The sequence below is a fragment of the Anoplopoma fimbria genome, chromosome 15 (assembly GCF_027596085.1).
Source record: "Anoplopoma fimbria isolate UVic2021 breed Golden Eagle Sablefish chromosome 15, Afim_UVic_2022, whole genome shotgun sequence".
In the NCBI taxonomy this organism is placed as follows: domain Eukaryota; kingdom Metazoa; phylum Chordata; class Actinopteri; order Perciformes; family Anoplopomatidae; genus Anoplopoma; species Anoplopoma fimbria.
This window is the reverse complement of record NC_072463.1, coordinates 4127899-4153593: the sequence shown is the minus strand read 5'-3', so window position 1 is coordinate 4153593 and position 25695 is coordinate 4127899. Positions and strand designations below refer to the sequence as shown.

The 25695-nt window shown below is 38.3% G+C and overlaps 2 protein-coding genes across 2 annotated transcripts in view; both read left to right on the top strand.

The window, feature by feature from the left end:
• slc4a11 (solute carrier family 4 member 11) overlaps window positions 1-10348 on the top strand; it is a 95039-nt gene extending 84691 nt beyond the window's left edge. The window contains exons 17-20 of the mRNA XM_054613318.1: window positions 1424-1597; window positions 3431-3626; window positions 4901-5070; window positions 7436-10348. Of these exons, the coding sequence (XP_054469293.1) occupies window positions 1424-1597; window positions 3431-3626; window positions 4901-5070; window positions 7436-7502 (607 nt within the window). The 3' untranslated portion in view covers window positions 7503-10348. The remainder of the gene's footprint in view (window positions 1-1423; window positions 1598-3430; window positions 3627-4900; window positions 5071-7435) is intronic.
• Window positions 10349-14842: 4494 nt separating this feature from the next.
• rpia (ribose 5-phosphate isomerase A (ribose 5-phosphate epimerase)) lies at window positions 14843-24033 on the top strand. The gene is made up of 9 exons (XM_054613320.1): window positions 14843-15071; window positions 16492-16552; window positions 17595-17650; window positions 18257-18316; window positions 18518-18582; window positions 18703-18771; window positions 19546-19687; window positions 20776-20875; window positions 21603-24033. The coding sequence occupies exons 1-9, from the start codon at window positions 14874-14876 to the stop codon at window positions 21698-21700; spliced, it is 849 nt and encodes a 282-aa protein (XP_054469295.1). The 5' UTR covers window positions 14843-14873; the 3' UTR covers window positions 21701-24033.
• Window positions 24034-25695: the final 1662 nt, after the last annotated feature.

The following is a 25695-nucleotide window of genomic DNA, read 5'->3' as shown; positions in this document are numbered from 1 at the left end:
CGAGGACCTTTGGGATCTGCAGAAACCGGATCTTTGCCGGTCTGTTAGGGAGGGAAGATTAACTGAGCCAGAAACTTGACATCTGAGTCAAATTATCGCAGTCAGGGAGCTCTGAAGAAGCCTCGCAGCCAAAACACGACGTTGAGCTTTTTACCCTCTTCCTTTTAAATTTGCATTGGACCGACCACTTATAGAAGCAGCAGACATCAACCAGCCCTACAGGGGGAACATCTATAAAGATGGAATTTCAGCCCCTTATCATCTACATTTGTTGGGTAGAAATTAATTGGATCTAAATGTCTGTTCCAAACGAGGACTGGAAGGCAAAACGACGCATTATAGCATTAAAAAAAGTATTATTTCCAAGAATGTCGATCAGTTCAGCACTGTTATATTGTTTTATTAAGTTTACATATATGTGAACTACACTTCACTACATCTACCATGTGTAACTAACAATAGAACAGCAGTCAAAAAAGGTTGTTTCTATTTCTGTTCTTCGATTCTTGTTTGATCCTTTTATCTTCAGCATCCTTTGGTTTCCTTTTTTTCTGTCTGGAAATAAGATTTTGACTTTTTTCTTTTCTATCTCTTCTATGTTTTCTGTCTTTATTTATTTATTTATTTAAGATGTCTGTCAGTACTATGCAATTACACATGCACTAAATCTAACAATTACTCGTGCGTTTTGGCTCGATAACCACTTAGTTACTTATCCAAAGTGATTTACAGCGTGTTGGTTTCAATGCCATGCTCAAGAGCGCATCAGCAGGACACACGGCTGATGATCATTATGATCAGTGTGTATTAATATGTCTTTATTATCATTATTATGCTTATTATCATGATGATTATTATGAGTATTTTTATTCATTTATTATTTTTAGAATTATTTTAATTTTTTTTTTTTTACTATTATTGTAATTATAATAATGATAATAATTATTATCATTATTATTATTGCTGTAGACACTAGAGCTGGACAGACAGGGAAGAAGCACAGCAGTTATCTAAAATGTTCCGTGGCTTCATAAAGGTCGCCGTCATCCCTTTAAGTGAAGTTACTGTAATGTCACATCATCAATGACATATGGATGACATATGGATTTATGCTTTGCATGCGTGAAAACATGAGAGACATGTTCACGGTCCATTTATGGTCCATTTATTTAACGTTGAATGAGAAGAATTAGTGAAACATAAGAGCGAGTTTATTCAGGTTGTGTTAAAGGGCTCCGCTAACCTCAGGAGAGTGATGCCCTTTTGTGTGTGTGTGACTGTATGCTCATTTTCTTCTCACATCTCTATCTGTGTGTGTGTGTGTGTGTGTGTGAATGAACTTGTGTGTGTGTTTTGTCACCCGTTCTCTCTGCGTGTTTGGTGGCGAGTTGTCGTGGAGTGTAACGGTTGTGTTGCTCCTCAGGTTGCTGAAGGGTACGGCGTATCACTGGGACCTCATGCTCTCCGGCCTCATCAACATCCTGATGTCGGTGCTGGGGTTGCCCTGGATGCACGCCGCCTTCCCCCACTCCACCCTCCATGTGCGCCAGCTGGCCTTCGTGGAGCAGCGCGTGGAGGGGGGGCACCTCTACGAGACGTGAGTTCCCCGCCCTCTCGCCGCCGCCGTTGCTAATCAGACGCTCAATTAAAGGTCGTCTTCAGAGCATGTGGCGGCTGCTAATTTTGTGTTGCAGGCTACTGTATCCTGCTCTTCCCCTGATTGCATGATTGCCATGTAACTAACCGTTTTCTCTCCGGGTGGAAGAGGTGGAGGAGCTTTTTAAGAGATGAGAGGATTAGGTTCGTCATTACGGCCACGCAGATATGTGCAAAGTTATAGTTAGCATTTATTCAGGCTTTCTGAAGTTGTCAAGTGTGATAAAGAGGGCAAAGGGGGCAATCGTCTATAAGAGCAGGAGATCTAATTAGAGATATTGATTGTAGAAAAATGTGCAATTTAGGATTCATGGAAGTATTTCTGGGAATTTATATTCGAAATTTCTTGACTGTCCAAGAACATTTGCGAAAGTGGCCAACTTTTTTAATCCGTCAACATTTACTAAGTTAGTGAGCTTACTTATGAAGCACGTTTCAAGAGCAAAGTGCTCCAAAATAAGGTTGTGTTTAAGTTAGAGGTGCTGGTAGAGTTGAGAAACTAGTTGGAGTACACTAGATTTTTAAAATGATCCAACTCAAAAAATAACAGCCCAGTGTTGCCAACTGTTTTGCAATGAAAATAGCTTGCAGCACTAGTTTCAAAAGTTGCTTAACCTTGCGAGAAAGTTGCCAGTTCCTCAACACAAAGCCACTCCCCCAAAATTGTTTTTATTACAGTCCTGCAACAGATACTGGTACTGATACTTTTGTCAGAGCATTTGATCCATCGATTGCTGTCGGGATGTAATGAGAATTTCAACAAATATAGCAAGAAATGTTTTTGAAGAAGATTACCAACCCTAGCTTTAAGAAGAGTAAAGGCAAAGTTTGATCTGCTTTGTATAGTTGTCTGTGGTGTCTGCAGGTCTTATGTTCAAAGAAATAGTTCCAAAGTTTAGGAAATGCAACCTTAAAAGTGTAGTGTTCTTCAGTTTAATGACTGGAAAAAAACAATTTTGAAACATGCAACTCCATGAGTTGTTGAACCAGAAACACATCTTCCTTTTCTCAGGTTGTTTAATTTGAATCTATTTCAGAAGCCTGAAGAGGTAAAGAAAGGTCAAGAAAAAGAAAAGAAGGGTTAGAAGAAGAATTGTCACAAAGATCTTTTTTATTCTTTTTCTTTTCTATCACTCTAATTATCCTGAAACCTCACCGATTTATCTCCTGACCCCCTTTGGTTGGAAACCACTTATTTAATGAAGCATTTTGCTTTTGCAGCTTCACGCTTCTCTGGACAGGATAAGTAGACTGAAGGATGTTTTCAATTACACTTAATGCAATACATAAGACAAGACCAAACCTAATTCTAGTTTTTCATGTATATCAAAAACTACTGATAGGTCAGCTTAAATCACTCTGCCTACGCTTGCCATGAATTCAAAACAAGAGAAGGAAGTTTCTCCATTGTGTTGAATCAAAGTCAGTTACAATGTCTGAATATTTGTTGAAGGTTAAACAAGAAACAAGGTTGGTGACATGTCCTGAATACTCCATCTGCATTTTTATCATCACCATCCAAAATAAGAAAAATATATTTCCCTCAAAAGAAATTTGATCTGCAAAATTGAGAATTTCTCAAATGTAAAATGTGCAAGAACAGTGATAAGATAATCCTGGAATAGAACTGTTGTCTGTTGCATTGTATGAAACAATTGTGTGCTCTCCGGTAAACCATTCAATAATTGCGTGTGTTACTGTGTGTGTGTGTGTGTGTGTGTGTGTGTGTGTGTGTGTGTGTGTGTGTGTGTGTGTGTGTGTTGTCTCTCCTCAGTATCGTCCAGGTGAAGGAGACCCGGCTGACGTCTCTGACCGCCAACATCTTCATCGGCGTGTCGGTGCTGCTGCTTCCTCTCCCGCTGCAGTGGATCCCCAAACCCGTCCTGTACGGCCTCTTCCTCTACATCGCCCTCACCTCCATCGACGGCAACCAGATGTGCGACCGCATGGCTCTCCTCCTCAAGGAGCAGGTGAGAAAGTGTGTGGATGATTGATTGTGTGCGTGTGTGTGTGTGTGTGTGTGTGTGTGTGTGTGCGTGTGTGTGTGTGTGTGTGTGTGTGACCATATGTCGATTGCGGGGCTCTGCAGATCAAACGGTTGACTCGGTGCCCGTCGCTGGAGGACCAAACCTGAGACAAATAATATTTGCAAATATAATTTTTGTGTTAGCTCTAATCTACTCAGAATACCAGGTGGGTAGGGTTTAGTGAATTAAAACGGATCAGCTAGCTAATTATCTTTTATCTTTATTTTATTGTTGCTAGCAGCACCATAAAGATCATCTAATATCTTCTACTCTTAACATGGTCGCTCAGATTAAAATATAAAAAAAAAGAAAAGAAAATTGCAGAATACTTTTCCCAAAGAGGAAATCTCTTTTCTTGTGTCTCTTCTCCTGCGTGTCCGGTTTAACCTTCCTACCGACTTGCCATTCTCCCCTTTACTCTACACTTCACACTCCAGCGCCTCCAAATGGCAGTGAGAGGTAACTGTTAAAAAACAAAGTCCCCCACCACTCAAATATGTATCTTTATTATTGTTACGTCACCTGGATGTTTGAGCTGCATCACCATATGCAATAACAGCATCCAACATGACCGTAACAAAACTCAGAAACTCTTCATAAAATATCTAAAAGACAAGATCACAATCTCTGCTCTGACGAGAAACCTCCACCTTATCAGGATAAACACAAAGAGGACTCCGCCTCATGAAAACAAAACAAACCCCACCTTAGCCCATATTAGTCATGTTTCCAAAACGCATGCAGGTTGTAACCAACACTGTGAAACTGTGTTTTATTGGCAGAGGCACGTGTTAGTTTTTGATTTATCACCTCCTGTTGTTGCGAAGGTTCAAACCTGACACCGGATCAGTCGTGGGGAGATGAGTTTGTTTTTCCTGCAGCTCCATCAGACTGGAGAGACAGGTGTATTTTTACATTAAAGCCTCATCCAGTGCAGGTTTTAAAATAATATCTGCAGCTTCTCTCCCCCCCCCCCTCCTCGCACATTCACACTGGAGACCCTTCGTGCTATAAATAGACTCTATAAGACAACATCCACTGAAAGCTAAACGTTATTTATGATCTAAAACCCTCTGTGCACTTCTTAGAGCTGTGTGGGCCGTCCACTTCCCTCACTCATTTCTTTAAGACAGCAGGAGACCTGAGGACAGTGAGGGAGAAGAGCCTCGGGGTAGATTGTGTTTTTTAATCTGTCCTGATCCTCTCACCTCCTGCAGACGTCTTACCCGCCCACCCACTACATCCGCAAAGTGCCCCAGAGGAAGATCCACTACTTCACCTTCCTGCAGATGATGCAGCTGCTGGTACTCTGCACGTTCGGCATGTACCCGATCCCGTACATGAAGATGATCTTCCCTATGATCATGATCATGCTAATTCCAATCAGGTACGACCGCCGCCATTTTGTCCCAGAACGTGATTTTTTCTCGAGTGTTTGATACCAAGATGACATTCAGCAGCACACACACACCAAACAAGTGCTGTGGATAGTGTATGTTTCTATTGTTGTCAACACCACTTAATTAGTTTTCCTAATTTCTTCATTCCATTTAATAAAATGTTTTTATTCCATAACAAGATTTAATGTGTCTCAGCTGGAAACATCTAGCAGTTCAGTTGAGATACAGATGGTTTGTGCTGCAGGTCATCTGCTCAGTCTCACTTAACAAAATGTGTTAAAGCAGTGGGTGGAGTGCACATCAATATATATGATATTTGCGAATTCACTGAATAATTTACCTCACTTTGCTAGTCTCTATTTGGTGCATGAAACCAGTGGAATATATTCAATAAAAAGGATGCTTTGCACTTGAAAAAAAATTGAAACTTTAAAGAAAGCAAACAAGCTTCATTCATCTAGTACTTTCCAAAGTTTAAGCATTAGTAGTTTCCTATTTTTGTAACACTCTGGTTTGATTACATAATGTCTTTTTTTTTTGACTTAATGCTGATCAGTTTTATCAAAGTTTGTTTTTCAGAGCATGTCAGTTTTTCTTTAACATATCAGTGGTAAAGATCATATATAGCAATATGCAGGCCTGATTAACAAACTGAGGGGGCAAATCACAAAAAAAATGTGCATCTTTTGCAAATGCTAAACCTGCACAAAGATGAAAAAGAATCGGTAATTCTTGCAGCACCCTTAAAGGGTTAAATGCACCCCATAACTGTGCTTCCTAGCAAATAGCGTCTCGGTGCTCCTCTATTAGCTCGTATTTAAATGAGGTAATATGCAGACATTCTGTGCAAAATTGGCCCCTTTCTATGCAAATTCGCCTCATTGCAAAAAAAAAACAATTCACAAAGATCAGCGCTGATAGCCACACGCAGTTACAGTGACATTATGAGTGTCTTCAGAGGGTTGGTGGTAGCTGAAGAGCATTCATAAAGGTGGAGTCCGGACACCCAGACTCCCAGTGATCATCATGGCAGGGCGGAGGCATCGTCATGCTCCACTCAAACTTATTTATGTTGGGATGCAGTGACATGATGCAGTGACGTGATGCAGTGACATGATGCAGTGACGGTTGTGGCATGAAAATAGTCGTATCATTAGCTCAGCATCTTTTGTGAATGTGACCTTGACGACGGGGCCAAATCCATGTCTCTGTTCTTGGTGAATCCTCCTCAGAGTCTCATTAGTTCTTCCAGTGGTGACATGACACCGATTTGAAGTTCAGAAGGGCTTGTTTTAATGATGCAACTTTACAGTGTTTAGTGAAGAGCATAATGTGTCAACAGCACTCAAATAATCTAACATTTCTAAATACAAAATCCCCCCAAAGAACTTGACAACACCTATACTTCATGACACTCATAAACCATTATTAGGGCCAAGTATTTTGTCATTTAAACCTTTCTTATTATTACGGGGGAACTTTGGGGACAGTGCAACAAGCATTCTCTCTCTCTGACTCTTTAACTGCTAAATGCTCCACTATGTTAACCAATGGAGGTTGTGTACAGTAGCTAAGAAGAGTGCTCATCAAGGCAATGAGACTGATACATTACATTACATTACATTACATTACATTACAGTCATTTAGCAGACGCTTTTATCCAAAGCGACTTACAGGAAGTGTATTCAACATAGTCATAAGTGCATCTCCTTTCTTAAACAAGCATCTAAAAGCATAAACCAGAGCAAAAGTACAGTGCAGAAGCAAATTACTACGAAAACAATAATTGCAACAGACTAATACGAATACAATAAGTGCTACAAACTACTACGAATAGGATAAGTGCAGTAAACGAATACGAATACAATAAGTGCAGCGAACTGATACGAATACAATAAGTGCAACAACTAATACGAATGCAATAACGAAACAAACCAGTTAAGTTGTGGGATGTAAAACCAATCAGCGTAAGGATGTTTTATATGCCTTATAGAGCCGAATAGAACTGCAACACCTTTCACATAAACTCAGTCATATCATCCATATAGATTAGTGATTGGAGCAGCTTTAATGCGGATCATCATGTACAGTTTGGACTAGAGCATTTTGCGCTGCCTTAACAGCTGCAGTTGTTCGATTACGTTGGAAAGATAAATGTTTTTGAGTATCATTTTGCAGTTGATATCGTCAGTTCCACACAGATCTCTGCTGCCACTGTGCACGCTCACAATGATTCGATCTAGTGAGAAGGAAGTAAAAAAAATCTCATCTGATAAGATCTGACATTCTGATGGTGTTTTGTTGTTTTGTTCTGTTTTCTTTTGACATAGATTCTGTGTGCTCTGTGTTTAGGAACAACGTGCTTCCTCATATCATTGAGGCCAAATACTTGGACATAATGGACGCCCAACACATGTAGCTACAGATGGAGACGAGTTCTGGATCCACAAATAATAGACGTCTGGAATTCTGAAAAAAAAAGAAAAGAAAAAGAAATGAGGATTTAAAAAAATTACGACATATTTTTCAATGCAAAACTGTACGGAAGCAAAAAGGAGAAATAACGACTGTTTTGATTTTTGTATCTGATAAGAACATTCTTACAGGTGAAGCACTGGAAATGTGGGAAGTCGCGTGAGAAAGAGAGATGAGAGCTGTGTGGACAGACAAGTTCAGCCGAAAAACAAAAAACAGGAGCGTCCAGAACTCCATGTTTCACCTCCGTTTGACCCCGTCAGCTAGTCCAGTGCCACATATACCTCCATGTTCTCCTCTCACACCTTCACATTCTATGGTAACATTTTACAATATCCTTACTGGAGTGTGTTCATCTGTGTGTTAAGCTAAGGGTAAGTGCTTAAAGTACTCACTGATACTGTGTAAGTAATACAAATGCTGCCGGTGTACATTGTAGAGTACGTAGAAAGGTGTAACGGCACAATGTTAGTTAGAACAATGTCTAATTTTTTTTTGACTCTCTGCACTCACATTGTGTTTTTACACTGTCATTCGGGTCAATTCTACATACTTACGCTGTGTTGATAAGTACTTAAGTACTTCTCTGCGGATGAATTCACTGGTGAGAACGCTGCAAAGTAAACCTGTACCTTTTTGTAATTTTGTCATCGTGCAGTGTTAAAAAACCTTTACATTCCTGCACCTTCTAGCTGTGATTCCCTCCTTTTCTATGAAGGACACGTGCATATTTAGTTTCTAAGTCATTCCAATAACTGTCAGTGTTCATGAAGGCGGAACAAGGAAGCTGTGTGTGTGTGTAAATGTGTGTGTGTGTGTGTGTGTGTGTGTGTGTGTGTGTGTGTGTGTGTGTGTAAATGTGTCTGTGTGTGTTTGTGTGTGTGTCAGAGGCACATCACTTATCTGTCCTTCATCTATCTTCCTGCCAGCTCTTTCAAAAACCTCATTTTTAAGGTGGAATTTAAGTACTCAGCCGAATAAAAAGTAAAACACATTCCACAGGTATATATGTAACTATTTAGAACGACAGCACAAACCAAAACATATAGTGAAATCTTTATCAAATTATGAATATATTAGAATATATTATGGAATTATACAAAAAGTATTTTAGGTTGAATTCAAATAGAATATTTATTTATCATGATGACAGTTTTATCGTTTAAGTGCTAAATGAGAATTTTGTGTGTTTAACCCAGAACCCTAAAGTAAAGTGTATTTCTCTGTTTGCTCCTTTACATTCCACCGTTAATGATTCTTGTATTTTGAGTGTCTTGTCTCACATCTGGCTTTGCCGCGGTGTTTACATATCAAAGTCCCTTCCAGCTTCATGTCAAAGTCCAACACAGTTCTGGTTCATTGCTAGTAAAGACGAAAGTCAGGTAAACGTAAAGAAAAAAAAACAAAAAACTAAAAAAATAATATATTTGTGGGCTTTGGATTCAACAAAATGCATTTTTATTTTTTATTTTTGTGAACACGTGTTCAAAGATGAGTTTTAGAATAATCTGGTCTTGTTTTTTCTATTTAGATGTTATGATTAGATCGATGCTTGCAAACGTTGTCATGTAATAATCCAGACGTCTGGAAAGATTATCTTGTTATCTAAAACAAAAAAAAGACAAAAAAAGGAAACATTTCTAAGCAAGCGCTGGTTTGCTTAAAGCATGACTCATCTGGGTTTTTTGATACGATGTTATGCCAATGGACATGTATCCTACACAACACAAGAACAAAAAAGAGTAGCAAGTCAAACAGTAACTTCTCAATAAACTGAATGCAACGCTCAATATTCAGCAATACTGTGTATAAAAATAGAACTTCTCCGGTGAAGCAAAAACAGGCCAACATGTATTTTTAAGACACAAACTTGTCAATACATCCTCATGGTACAAAAAAAAAAACTGCTCTGTGCTGATTCAATTATATCCACACACAAAAAATGAAAGTGTGCCTGTCAACAAGGCCTCCACAGCGCCGGATTCTATTACTTGCTTTCCAAATATCCAAAATGGCAGCTCCCTCATGCAGTTCTGTTCAACTTTGTCTTACAGATGTGAGAAGAGAAAGATGTCCAATTTAAGCAGATGTCTCACGCCGAGATAGCATGGCATGAAGGGAAAGCTCGTCTTCATTTGCATAATCCCCGGAATAAGGCTTACTGGTTGAGAGAGGAGAGAGAGATTGTGAGGTATGAAGTAATATGTACAGTTTGCAACGCAGAGTTTAGTTTTTATCAAGTATCCATTATAATCCATGGCAAGGTATTAGTTTCTAACTTTGGACCGAGTACAGAGATTTAACCATTCTTCTTCTTATGTGACAGTACTGTTGTTGTTCCTCCATATCTTCTCTGTACTGATGATTCTTTGGAATAGCAGCAAACTTCTCTCAGAGGATTTACCGTTGGATTCAGAGTGATAGGCCTACGGCTCTGTTTGTGAAACCTCCACACACACACCCCCCCCACCCCTCTCCTAATTGGATTTGTTTGAAAATTGCGTACCGTGGTGTTTCTTTATTTCCTTTTTTCTTTTTTCCTGATTTCATATAGCCTACTTTTTCTAATCATGAATGTAAGGTGTGGATTTTTATATAGCATACTAATTTAGGTGTCAAACAGAATCTGTAATTTTTGTCAAAAAGATCAGCTATATTTGTAAGCTGTAATATGTAAAAATGAGAAAAAAATGGTTATAAAACAGAATGTGTTGGTTTATTATAGTATATATATACTGTACACTGAAAAAGAGAAACTATCTCAAGCTGTTTGCCAAATAAAAAGTAGTAGTGATGTAAATATTGGTGTGCTTGTGTTCATTTAAGTGTCCATGGGAGGGTTATGATGCATGGATTTCTGGGTACAAACTTTCAACAAGCCCCATCATCTCTCCTACATAAGGAGCAAGACTGTATGTAGTTGTTTAGCCTCTTTTTGATGTTGTTTGTGTCTCTTTGTAGTTTATTTGGTCTTCTTGTATTTTTTATCTGGGGTTATTTTGTGTCTCTTTGTTTTTGTTTTGTGTCTCTTTGTGGTTATTTTGTGTCTCTGTGTGCTTTGGTGTCTATTTGTAGTCATTGCCTGTGTCTTTGTAGTTGTCTTGTGTTACTCTATAACAGATTTTGTCTCTCTGTAGTTTGTGTCTGTGGTTATGTTTTGTCTCCTTGTAGTTGTTATGTGTCACTTTGTAACTGATTTGGTTTTGTGGTTATTTTGTGTCTCTTTGTGGTCATTTTGTTTCTCTGTGCAGTTTTGTGTCTTTGTAATAGTTTTTTGTCAGGTTGTTTTGCCCCCTTTTGTAGTTGTTGTGTGTCTCCTTGTGGTAGTTCTGCCTCTTTATGCAGCTGTTTTTGTGTATTTGTAGTGGTTCTGTTTTTTCGTGGTCATATTGAGTCTCTTCTTAGTTGTTATGTCTCTCTTTAAGTGACTTTTTGGGCCTACATAGATACATAAAATATGAATTTACATATGCATTTAAAGTAAACACATTTTTTGGTGGAGACACTCACTAAGATGCTCTCTTCAAGTAAAAATAAAATGTATCCCAAATAAGTGGAACTCCAAAAATGACTGAGTCTTGAACCTCAAAACATTTTGGGACCAAACTAGTCACATACTTAAAGCTGCCATTACTGTCTGGTCAGATTTGTTATCTTATTTATGTAGTCTTTGATCACATTGTTCCTGATTTAAATCAACTATTTTCTAACTTGAACTGTTCTTATACAATGTTCGAATAAGTACAGTTCCAAATGTTTTGTACAGTTTTTTGTTTTAACAGAATTGAATGTTTTGCCTTTTCATTTAATGAAAAAGGTTGTTTTTTTCGACAAATGTTTTTTTTCTCCCCCCAGAGTAAGGACACATGGATAACAGTATACGAGGAAGGAAGTTTAAATCAATTTCTTTCTGCATATCCCATTAAAAACACATGACTCTCATGGGTGAAGACTATAAAATAGAATTGTCTGCAGCAGCTCTCTCTGATGTCTCTCCCAAAGCTGAAATGACAACTGCGCCCTTTGTTGTGAACAAAAAGCTATCAAAATCCAATTGGCAGATAGACTCTAATGGAATCTACAGAGCACATTTCCAGCTCACTAGAGAATCACCCCTTTGTATTTTTGAACACTTTCCTCTTGCACCACCCTCAGGCCACAATGTCAACTTTGCATGCAAGGAATCTCATAATCTAATATGAATGTTGTGAAAATTACTGAGCACAGTCATGCTCCCAAAGGGATGAACCTTCTTCAATTAAACTGACCCCAAGTCTTCTCCTCTGGCGCCACCCTCAGGACAGACTGTAAATGATCAGCTCCACCACTCTGTGAAAATCCTCACCAGTATGAAGGTGCATTGTGGTATTTTTTATTTACATTATTAGAGGTGTTATACAGAAAATAAATCCTCAAACAGCCATGGAGCAGACAGTGCAGCCTCTCTGAGTACAGTCTCTGTTCGTCCAGTGTCCCTGTGGTGTTGCCTCTGTGCTGCACCTGTGCAGATAACAGAAGATCTCACGGTCATATGAAAGAGACTGGACAGAGGATCAGTGGTCAAATATATGGAAGCCCACTTCTGTCATTTAGAGAAAACACTTTGAAATGATAGTAAAAATATCCCCATGCTGAATCACGATTATGAGTAAAAAGTCATAGTTTATGAAATTTTGACTTTTTATCTCATAATCATGATTTTTAACTCATAGTTATGACTTTTTATCTCATAATTATAACTTTCCATGGGAATATTTTTTAGAAATGTTCATCTTGTTTTTGTGTTTTATTGGCTGAACTGAGCTTCCATACAAACAGGAGGGTAAACAAACAGTCAAACGCCTCTCTCAACTTCCTGGTGTGGAGGGGAACCTGTCTGTCTGTCTCTCTTTGTGGGCCGGGTCATGAGTCTCCAGGGGTGGGTCTCCTTCAGAAAGTCCTAATTATGATTTATCTTATAATTAGGACTTTTAATATCCTAATTTTTACTTTTTATCTCATAATTCCAACTTTTTATTGCATAATTATGTTTTTTATCTCATAATGTTGACCTTTTATTTCACAATAAAGACTTATCTCATCATTTAAACTTTTTATCTCATAGTTATTACTTTTTTATCTCATAATTATAACTTTTTATCTCATAATCATGATTTTTAACTCATAATCATGATTTTTATCTCATAGTTTTGACCTTTTAGTCTCATAATCATGATTTTTTTTATCTCATAATCATGATTTTTATCTCATAGTTATGACTTTTTATCTCGTAATCATGATTTTTATCTCATAGTCATGATTTTTAACTCATAGTTATGACTTTTTATCTCATAATCATGAATTTCCATGGGAATTTTTTTTTGTTTTTGTGTTTTACTGTCAGAACTGATCTTCCATACAAACAGGAGGGTAAACAAACCTCTCTTAACTTCCTGGTGTGGTCCTGTCTCTTTGTGGGTCATGAGACTCCAGGGGTGGGTCTCCTTCAGTAAGCTCTCATCTGTCTCTCTCTCTGCAGCTGTCTCTCTCCCTGCAGCCTGCAGACATGAGACTGTTTATCTCAACATTTTGAATTTTTATCTCATAATTGGGATTTTTTATCTCATAATTTTGACCTTTTAGTCTCATAATCATGATTTTTTTATCTCATAATCATGATTTTTATCTCATAGTTATGACTTTTTATCTCATAATCATGATATTTAACTCTTAGTTATTACTTTTTATATCCTAAATTGGTCTGTTTATCTCAACATTTTGAATTTTTATCTCATAATTGGGATTTTTTTATCTCAGAATTTTGATTTATAATTTCTTAATTTGATTTTTTAGTCTCATAATCATGATTTTTAACTCATAATTATAACTTTCTATCTCATAATCATGATTTTTAACTCATAGTTTTGACCTTTTAGTCTCATAATCATGATTTTTAACTCATTGTTATGACTTTTTATCTCATAATTATAACTTTCTATCTCATAATCATGATTTTTTATCTCATAATCATGATTTTTATCTCATAATCATGATTTTTATCTCATAATCATGATTTTCCATGGGAATATTTTTTTGTTTTTGTGGTTTACTGACAGCACTGATCTTCCATACAAAAACAGGAGGGTAAACAGACTTTTTAGTCTCATAATCATGATTTTTAACTCATAATTATAACTTTCTATCTCATAATCATGATTTTTAACTCATAGTTTTGACCTTTTAGTCTCATAATCATGATTTTTAACTCATAGTTATGACTTTTTATCTCATAATTATAACTTTCATTTTGAATTTTTTATCTCATAATCATGATTTTTTATCTCATAATCATGATTTTTTTTATCATGATTTTTTTATCTCATAATCATGATTTTTATCTCATAATCATGATTTTCCATGGGAATATTTTTTTGTTTTTGTGTTTTACTGACAGCACTGATCTTCCATACAAACAGGAGGGTAAACAGACAGCCAACAACCTCTTTTAACTTACTCCAGGGGTGGGTCTCCTTCAGTAAGCTCTCATCTGTCTCTCTCTCTGCATCTGTCTCTCTCTCTGCAGCCTGCAGACATGAGACTGTTTATCTCAACATTTTGAATTTTTATCTCATAATTGGGATTTTTTATCTCATAATTTTGACCTTTTAGTCTCATAATCATGATTTTTAACTCATAGTTATGACTTTTTTTTAATCTCATAATCATGTTTTTTATCTCATAGTTATGACTTTTTATCTCATAGTTATGACTTTTTATCTCATAATCATGATTTTTAACTCATTGTTATGACTTTTTATCTCATAATTATAACTTTTTATCTCATAATCATGATTTTTATCTCATAATCATGATTTTTATCTCATAATCATGAATTTTATCTCATAATCATGATTTTTATCTCATAATCATGATTTTTATCTCATAATCATGATTTTTATCTCATAATCATGATTTTTAACTCATAGTTATGACTTTTTATCTCATAATCATGATATTTAACTCTTAGTTATTACTTTTTATATCCTAAATTGGTCTGTTTATCTCAACATTTTGACCTTTTAGTCTCATAATCATGATTTTTATCTCATAATCATGATTTCTTTTATCTCATAATCATGATTTTTATCTCATAGTCATGATTTTTAACTCATAGTTATGACTTTTTATCTCATAATCATGATTTTCCATGGGAATATTTTTTTGTTTTTGTGTTTTACTGACAGCACTGATCTTCCATACAAACAGGAGGGTAAACAGACAGCCAACAACCTGTCTTAACTTCCTGGTGTGGTCCTGTCTCTTTGTGGGCCGGGTCATGAGACTCCAGGGGTGGGTCTCCTTCAGAAAGCTCTCATCTGTCTCTCTCTCTGCATCTGTCTCTCTCTCTACATCTGTCTCTCTCCCTGCAGCCTGCAGACAGACACACGTGGTTCCCTGCAGCCTGTCCGTCGCTCACATGGCCGAGGAGGCGAAGAAACTGGCCGCTTACGCCGCCGTGAACAACCACGTCCAGGTACCGTGAACGCACCACGCCAGCATGTCCACATGTGTCTGCAGACCCAGCTGCTGCACGTTAGCATCGTTAGCATAGTTAGCTCCCTGAGACAGAGCTCAGTTAGCCTAGCCTGCTAATGCATTGCAGTTATCTAAGGGATTTAGCTCGGTGTTATGCATGCTTGTCCCGGGATAGTGGGCTAACTTTGCTCAGCATTAAGGACTAAATATACACCAGCAGTGTGCTGCATCATGTGAGAGCTGCTGGATGAGCAAATGTCAGCAACAAGAAGTGGAAAAAATAATAATAATATTATGAAATGCATGAAAAATAATAGTCATGCATACATTTGTTTTTGTTGAAACTGCAAGAAAAGTATTTTTCTTTTTAAATGCATTTTATTTTTTGATAGTTTTTTATGATAGTTATTACTTTTTATATCCTAATTTGGTCTGTTTATCTCAACATTTTGAATTTTAAATGCATTTTATTTTTTGAGGCTGGAATTTCAGACTTTTGTGACTCAAAAAAACCAAACACAATAAACGCATAAATTCATGATTTTTAACTCATAGTTATGACTTTTTATCTCATAATCATGATTTTTATCTCATAATCATGATTTTTATCTCATAGTTATGATGCATGCATGCTTGTCCCGGGATAGTGGGCTAACTTTGCTCAGCATTAAGGACTAAATATACACCAGCAGTGTGCTGCATCATGTGAGAGCTGCTGGATGAGCTAACATGGTGTGCAGGAATCAGAAATAAGCTGCAGAGGTGTAATGCATGGAGTAATCAATATTAATATCAGTTTACAATTACAGATTATGTAATGGCTCTGTGATAGGGCAGGAATCAAACAAATGTCAGCAACAAGAAGTGGAAAAAATAATAATATTATGAAATGCATGAAAAATAATAGTCATGCATTAATTTTTTTTTGTTGAAACTGCAAGAAAAGTATTTTTCTTTTTAAATGCATTTTATTTTTTGAGGCTGGAATTTCAGACTTTTGTGACTCAAAAAAACCAAACACAATAAACGCATAAATTCATGATTTTTAACTCATAGTTTTGACCTTTTAGTCTCATAATCATGATTTGTATCTCCTAGTTATGACTTTTTATCTCATAATCATATTTAACTCTTAGTTATTACTTTTTATATCCTAATTTGGTCTGTTTATCTCAACATTTTGAATTTTTATCTCATAATTGGGATTTTAAATGCATTTTATTTTTTGAGGCTGTAATTTCAGACTTTTGTGACTCAAAAAAACAAACACAATAAACGCATAAATTCACTTTAAATAACAATTTCACTATTTCTCTTATTGTGTCCATTGCTGCTGCTTCATTTCAACACACTTCCAGTCAAACTAATGTCAGCAGATCACAGTTAAAAGTGTACAATTGTTGCATTGTCTCTCATAGAACAACCATGTGGTTGGAGTTGGCAGCGGGTCAACCATTGTCTATGCTGTGGACAGATTAGGTGAGTGAAATTTATACAATTGTGTTCTTTGATGTAATCTATGAGGCATCTAATGTCTCAGAATTAACTTCTAACCCGCTGACTTATGTCTTTTGGACAGAAACTTGGCCACAGTGCGATTAAAGCTCATTGTTCCTTTTTGATTTTAAAGTTTAGTCTGCTGAGGTGTTTTTGCATTAGAAATCTTGTGTTTTTTTGCTCTATAATTACAAGTGAATTGCTCAATAAATACAGCAGAGTTAGCATCATTTACATGTTTAATAGAAGTGCTTAAAGGGATAGTTTGGAGTGTATGACCTACAGGTGTTTGCGATCGCCACGCCCCCCGGTTTGGAGACGCAGACAGGAGTTACTGCTGCGGACGGAGGCAGCAACAAAGAACATCAAAGAAAACTTCACCTTAAAAAAAATCAGTATAAGTATATGCTATATTTGAAATATATTTTCACTGCTTTACCTTGCTGTGAGATCAATCAGTGCTCTCTACAAAGCCACCAGACTCCTCTGGGGGGAAAAAAAATCAGTATTTTTACCACGCAGAACATGGGGGTTGCAGGTCCAACACTGCCTCGCTCTGTTAGTTTGGTTTATTATTGTGTGACTTTGATTAGTTCTGATTCACCAAAGTCATCCAATAGCACTAACTAACTAACTAACTAACTAACTAACTCACCGTTCCAGGCGTCAGGAGACCAGAAACCCTCTATATTTGCGTGGTAAAAATACTGTTTATTTAAATGGAGTCTCGTGTCTTTAAGGGAAAGACCTCAGTTCCTCCACTGAAACGTAGACCACACAGCTGTCTCATGGCATGGTAAAGCTGAAAAAATATTCTAAATATATTGATGAGGTATTTAAAACATGTTTCGCTGCTGCCATCCTCAGCAGTACGTTGTTTTGCTCCTGTGCTGTAACTCCTGTCTGCTTCTCCAAGCCAACCTATACAGTAGGTAATACACTGGCTATGAATAAATACCTCATACAACCCCACTTCAAATCATCCAAACATTCACAATCCCTTTTATTTTTAACTTTATTCCAGCTGAGAGAGTGCGTCAGGAGAAACTGAACATCGTGTGTGTGCCCACCTCCTTCCAGGTTGGTTTGAGAGGATTGTTCTTACTTGTAGACCAGCGTGACTTCTCCATTATTGCCATCCTGGTGTGTTAATGCCGTATACACAGTATTTGGTAACAGCTGTAACATTGTGGCTTCATTACCACACACACAATCTTCTCTTCTTTTTTTTTTTGCAGAGTAGATGCATAAACCATAACAGTTTTCATGTATTTTTACAAACATGCCTTTTCTAAAATAAAAATCTTTTTAAATGCATTTTATTTTTTGAGGCTGTAATTTCAGACTTTTGTGACTCAAAAAACCCAAACACAATAAACGCATAAATTCATGATTTTTAACTCATAGTTTTGACCTTTTAGTCTCATAATCATGATTTTTATCTCATAGTTATGACTTTTTATCTCATAATCATATTTAACTCTTAGTTATTACTTTTTATATCCTAATTTGGTCTGTTTATCTCAACATTTTGAATTTTTATATAAAACCATAACAGTTTTCATGTATTTTTACAAACATGCCTTTTCTAAAATAAAAAATAAAAAAAAGCACAAATTTCAAACAGTATCACAGCCCTTCATGCTCGTCACATTTGGTCCCGTCTCTCTGCGTGTCCTCCCACAGGCTCGTCAGCTGATCCTGCAGCACGGCCTCACGCTGTCGGACCTGGACAGGCACCCAGAGGTATGATGAGCTCGTTACAAATGGATCTGAAAAGCCACGGAAAGGAGGAGGGGCCACGATATGTTGGTCCTCGAATCTGTCAGTTTGAATTGGGAGCGTTGTGAAAATTATGCCTGAGCAACTGGAAAGAAATAAAACATGAATGGTGGAGCAATTTTGCTTTGTTGTCTGCCGTAATACATTTCCATCTCTCCCACACAGCTGGATGTGGCGATTGACGGAGCAGACGAGGTGGACGCAGATCTCACTCTGATTAAAGGTGGAGGGTGAGTTCAGGTTAAAACGGACAGCAGAACGTCGCCGGCGTCTCCTCTGGTGTCTGTCTCACCCTCGTCCTCTCTCTCTCTGTCTCACCCTCGTCCTCTCTCTCTCTCTCTGTCTCACAGCGGCTGCCTGACGCAGGAGAAGATTGTCGCCGGCTGTGCGAAACATTTCGTCGTCATTGCAGACTTCAGGTTTGTGTTTGCTCGTTTTAAGTTTAATTACTAGACAGAGTGTTTTCTGCCAGCCCTCAAAGGATAAACAAATAGATGCATGTCTATGTATTGGCTGGTTTTGAGAAGCTGCTGTTTTCCGCCTTTTGGGAAGTTTTTTTTTTTTTTTAAGTCGTCATTATCAAGGCCTTGTTTGTGTGGTGGGCTTTGCTTTCGTCAAGCAGTTTATGAAAGCAAAGCGTGTGTTCTCATGCTTTCTTGTGTCAAGCAGCCCAAAATTGGTACACAGGAAATCACAGGACCCTTTTATTAATACAATATCACTTCAGGGGACTCCGTCTGAATATATTCTGGTCGTTAGATATGATTTAAAACTAGAATTCGATAGTTTTCAACTAGGGTTGTCAGCTCTTAGTAGACAATTAATCTGTTGTTTTTGTCTTAGTCGACTAGGATTTCTTAAGGCGATTAGTCTTTTTTGATGCTTTTTCATGCTGCTGAATGACCCATTTCCCAGAAACTGAACACATCTCTGGTACACAGAAGATTTAAAGCGGTTCTTTTGTGTGACACAGTGTGGAAAAAAACTCAGTTTTACAGATCTGTGGTGTTATTGGACTTAGAATTTCATTGGTCGAGGACAGCCCCACTGTGAACTACAGTTGTGGAGGAATAGAAACCTGTGATCAGAATAGTCACTCTTCCTCACTTTGTGCTCCCTGCTGTAGTGCATTGAATAGTGAATAGTGAACGTTCCCAGATTTGGTTCTTATCTTCCTCCTCCTCCTCTCTCAGGAAGGACTCCAAGGCTCTGGGCCAGCAGTGGAAGAAGGGAGTTCCTATCGAGGTGATCCCCATGGCGTACGTCCCCGTCTCCAGGACGATAGCCAAACGCTTCGGAGGGGAGGCCAACCTACGGATGGCTGTCAGTAAAGCAGTAAGTCACATTCTTTTTACTCACAGCGCTGGTTTGGGTGTATATTGCAGAACAGTTAGATCCCTCTGGCGCTCATTCCAGGGGATTGTGGGAGTCTTATGGTGCGGGTTAAGATCCTGTGAGATGCTAAAACCAGAAGAACATTATTGTCCTGTTGGCAAGACCTTAAATGTTCTCTCACTGCCGTCTGCTCCGGACCAGATCATTGGCCAAATATAACTGCATCTTTCTGGACTTTCTTAAAGTACCTTGTTGAGTGCATGATGACCTCTAGTAGCTCCAAGTGGATCCTCGCTTTGTTTGTCTTTCGAGCACAGAAGTATAGTACGCACAGGCCTTCACATGAGCACGCTGGTGACGCAACTCACACTTCTACCAATGGCCTCACACTACTGGACTTATCTACCAGGGGTGGGAAATGTGCTGCAATGTGCAAGCAAAGGTCGTGAGGCAGACTGCAAGCTAGTAGATATGGATGTAAATAAGTTCTGGTTTTAAAATAATTAGACATTTTGATTTTGCTTTTGTTTTATGTGGAAGGAAATGCATTTAACACGATTGTTACATTTGGAAGTGCACTTTTGCTGGTTTGCAAGAAAACTGCCCCTCCTGTTACTTAATCAGCATTTGCCTCATAGTTGCACACGATCACTTTATAATTGCAAAAGGCGACATAGACGTTTGTTTTTCAACTGGAAAACCTTTTAAAAACGGCTGTCAGCCAGTCAAGAGAACGGTTTGTGTCTGTTCGGCTTATCGAGGCTTCACGTTATCCAGACTTTGTCAAATTCAGTTTGAAATAAAACAGGCGTTTCTGGATTTATTGTCACTTCTCTGTTGTCAGAGTGCAGTAGAAAACAAATACTGTCAAACACTTCTGTTTATCTCGATCACGGTCACACTTCTGTCACTTGTTTTTAGAAAAGTTGTGATTTGATCTTTTATCACAACATTTTAGTTGTGTGGTCGGTTTAATGCTGGGTGTTATGAACACACTTCTGTCTTGTGAACTTTGCTTGCAGCCCCTTTAGGTGTTAGATCTGAATGATTCTGTCAACTGACTGAGTCTGTGTGATTCTGGCTCTCAGGGTCCTGTGGTCACCGACAACAGCAACTTCATCCTGGACTGGAAGTTTGAGCGAGCTGAGAACTGGAAGGAAGTGAACACCGCGATCAAGATGATTCCAGGTGAGGAGCCGGCTATCGGTTTATTGAGACAAAAAAGCATCTGCCAAAGCATCATCATGACCTACAACCATAGACCGTATATATGAAGAGGACGTAGTCATCGTGGCATCACCCATTTGTTTGTGGAATGCCGTTATGAAGCATCGAAATCAGTGATTTAGCCGTCGCCAGCTTGGAATACGGCTGTCGCCACAATCAATGATAAGATTAATCATCCCCTGCTTTATGGTCTATTTGACTCTAAATGGTTCATAATTTACTAAATGAACACCATGCTGTATTGACAAAGACTTGAAACTAGAGATTGAGACCATAAACTCATGTTTACAATGTTTACTGAGGGAATAAACCAAGAGAGAAGTAGAGTCATTGTCTTTGCAACCGGAGGAGCCCCCTGCTGGTCAGTAGAGAGAATGCACGTTTAAAGACACTTCCACAGTGGCTTCATTCTGCATAAACGGAGGTTGCCGCCTGCATACAACCTCCGAGAAATGGGAACCAGTAGCGTGAGACACTTAAATGGGACAAACCCAGCAACCATTAGGAAGACTTTGGGGGAAATGTTGGTTAATACATAAGTAAACAGCCTTTAACATTAGAGTGTGTGTGTGTGTGTGTGTGTGTGTGTGTGTGTGTGTGTGTGTGTGTGTGTGTGTGTGTGTGTGTGTGTGTGTGTGTGTGTGTGTGTGTGTGTGTGTGTGTGTGTGTGTGTGTGTGTCCTCTTCAGGTGTGGTGGACACGGGGCTTTTCGTCGGCATGGCTGAGCGGGCCTACTTCGGGATGGAGGATGGGAGCGTGCAGGTTCGAGATCCTCCCGTCAACTGAGGAGTTTGTCATAGTCACTGTCGCCACTTCCCCTCCGACGAGCTCACTTCACCCCACAAGTGCCGCGTTCGTGACTTCCACCCGACTGTGTTTGGAACTGGACAAAACTGGATCTCTGAAAGTTTTCACACATCTCAAATCAAGTCACTTTTGAGGATCTCTTGGTTTTTCCTCATCCTGCAGTTGGTTCTTCTGACACTGTGAGTTTTAAAGTGCCTGATGAGTGAAGTCAAGTTAATCTTGATTTTCTTTTTTTTTTTTCAGTCTGTATTGTTTCTCCGTTTAGCTGCCTGGTCCAGTTGGGAATGTTGTCTCTTCCTGTAATTAGCGGGTTTGATTGAACGTCTGCTGTGGTTCTCCACCAGCACAGTGAATCTCTGCAGTGCTGCAGAATGAACCTAAGGTGTGCCTTGAGATTATATTTCAAAACCTATTAAGAGAAAGTATTCTATTAAAGTTACATTTAAAGAGCCTCACAATCATACGTCTAACTATTGGCCTCTGCTAGGCTTCTGCAAATAACAAAAAGTCCACATGTCGAGCCATTAGATCACAGAAAGAGTAATATGTAATATGAACTCTGCTACAACATCAGGACGTTATGCTTTCAAGAGAGTAATTTCATGAATTAATATGCTAATTAAAACTGAAAAAAGCTTCAAAGATTAATGAGATCTTTGACAATTAAGAGAAACCCTGTGGTGCAGGTATGAAACTTTGATTATTTGGTTAACATATGACAATAATCCAGTGTCGCCCACATACCATATAGCACTTATGTGGGCTGTAATGATATAATGTAGGTGAAATCATTCTGTCTTTGTAAGAACAGGCACTTTCCGTCTTATCTCTGAAATGTGATATTTCTCAGTGTGGCAGCACAGTTCCTTCTGTGCCTCAGTGTAACTGAAGCTCCTGTTTTTTTCAGCAGCATGTGGTAAATTTTGTACAACTTTATGAAATCCGACTGATTCATTTTTAATCCTCTCAAACATTCAGCTGCACTTGCTGACAAATTTTCATCTAAAATATTGTGTCAATTTCAGATATTTACGGGGAAACTACTTAATTCTGTCACATGAGATTCTTAAAGGCCAGGTTCACAAAGCTGGCTTGAACTTTTGGATATATGTTTAAATGTGCTCTTTCATTAAGTCATGACATCAGATTTGCTGAGTAAAGACAGTTTGGGGAATCTTTGCGGTTTCTTCTTGAGTTTCAACAGCTGTTGAGCTAAACTAGTCAGTCTGCAGAGTTTAAGTCCACAGAAAACCACAGAACGTGAGTTCCTTCATGCATGTACCTCTCTCTTCTCTGTTAGCTCTTTTTTTGTGCCTGTAGGTTACTTTGTGGTACGATTTCTTCTTCCTTACACGAGCCATCTGTTCACACAAAGTCTTGTGCCATCAACGTGAATTTAAAATAAGCTATAAAGAGAACATTTTGAAGGAAATGATGAAGGGCAGGTGTGCTATAAAATGATCAGTTAATGGTGAACTAGTGTAGCTCAAATCTGAACCAACAGCAACATAAGTACATTTAATGTGCCTTGGCACGCCGGAGCAGCAGAGCGCCTTGTTTTATTCAGATGGAGCAACATTAGCTGATAATGCAGCTGTAACCAGAGGAATCCTTGAGATTGTTTTAGGCTCTGAAAAAGAAACAACCAATTTATTTTGTGTTTCACAAGGTCCCACCTTTACTGAATCTTATTTTCTAATCATTTCAAGAATTTGAAGTCTTAAAAAAACAATAACGTGCATAATTAAATGTGTTGTATAAAATCTGATGCTCATTGTGCAGCAGGTTTCAGTGAGATGGTTTGTCTCAAGTCCACAGCACGGTACTGGTGTACTTGGATTTTTCTTTTGAAAGTAATTTGTTTAAAAATTGTGATAGTTTCTTTTTGTAAAACACGATTGATGTCTTTCATTCTGAAATGCAGCTATTCACTGTAGTCTTGGCTCACAATGCCTTACACCCTGGTGATATTTTTATATGCTTATGCATGTACAGCGCTGAGAGACTCAGGAGAACATCTGGGGAACATTAACAATCAGGCAAAAGCTAATTTGTCTACAAGCATCTGTGATTGTGTTCTATTAAAGTCTAATTCTTCTCTCATAAATCAAATGAAAGCAGATGTATTTGAGTTTCAGCCTCAGTGGTGTGTAGACAAAGTAAAAGTTATTTCAAATACAAGTTGTACAACATGATGCATATTTTTTTAGCATCAGCATTCCTATTATTACTTTCTTTACCAATTGACTGTGATCATTTTGCTGTGACGGTACTATTTTCTTTGTCAACAAATACAGAACTATGATAACAGACTGTATGCCTCCTTTTTTTTTTATTGGTGAAAACTTAATTTGTGGTCATTCTGTCAATAACTTGATGTGGTGGAATATATAGTTCCAAACCGAATGGGAGACAATAAGTTAACGAATCAATTAGTTGATGGTCAGAAAATAAATTAGCAACAATTTTGATAATCAACAATTTTTTTATGCATGAACGCCTAACATTCACTGGTTTTTACTTTGCAGATGTGAATATTTGCTTTGTCTTGACTGACAGTAAACTATCATTAAAATATCAGTTTGGAATTAAAACAAAACGAGCAATAACAAATTCCAAGTATGTATTTTCTTTTTGTATTCGTTATAGTATTGTGATTTTTTTTTTAATATTATATAGGTGGAGGCTTCAAATAAGCCCAGTGGGCTTTCTGCCTCTTCCTGCACTGTAATATAATTTATCAATGTTATTTGTTATGTTTCAACTGTGCAAATAAACTAAACTTAACTAAAACTAAACTAAACTAATTTAGACTAGTTTACTAATCCATATACTAATCTTTTATCATCAAAATAACCACCAAATAAATTATTTTTGTGAAACACACCTGTATTACTTTGTAAGTGCATACTTTTATGTTGTGTTTTCATGTCACAGATGATTGAAAACTGTAGTTACATTACATTACATTACATTACAGTCATTTAGCAGACGCTTTTATCCAAAGCGACTTACAGGAAGTGTATTCAACATAGGTATTCAAGAGAACTACTAGTCACCAGAAGTCATAAGTGCATCTCCTTTCTTAAACAAGCATCTTAAAGCATAAACCAGAGCAAAAGTATAGTGCAGAGGCAAATTACTACGAAAACAATAATTGTACAGACTAATCCGAATAGAATAAGTGCTACAAACTACTACGAATAGGATAAGTGCAATAAACGAATACGAATTCAATAAGTGCAGCGAACTGATACGAATACAGTAAGTGCAACAACTAATATGAATGCAATAAGTGCTAAGAGGAAGGCTCAGGGTAGTACTTCATGAAGAGGTGAGTTTTCAGCCTGCGCCTAAAGATGGGCAGCGACTCTGCTGTCCTGACGTCAGTGGGGAGTTCATTCCACCACTGAGGGGCCAGGACAGAAAAAAGCTGTGACCGGGTGGATCGGCCGCAGGGACCTCTGAGCGACGGGGCAACCAATCGCCCCGAGGCAGCAGAGCGAAGTGGTCGGGCGGGGGTGTAGGGCTTGACCAAGGCCTGGAGATAGGAAGGAGCTGTTCCTTTCACTGCCCTGTAGGCTAGCACCAGAGTCTGTAACTGGATGCGAGCTCTTACAGGGAAGTTGTGTAAGAGAACTTGGGGCGATAGTTGTTGCACTTATTGCTGACAAGAAGAGACTGAATAAACTTGTCAGGAAGGCCAGCAGTGTGCTGGGGTGTCCACTGGATACGGTGGAGGTGGTGGGAGACAGGAGGATGATGGCCAAGCTATCATCCCTGATGAACAACACCTCCCACCCCATGCAGGACACTCTGGCAGCTCTGTGCAGCTCCTTCACCACCGGCTGCTTCACCCCCGGTGTGTGAAGGAGAGGTACCGCAGGTCCTTCCTTCCTGCTGCTGTCAGGCTGCACAACCAGCTCTGCTCCCAGCAGACCACATGACACGTGCAATAAAATACACTGTGCAAT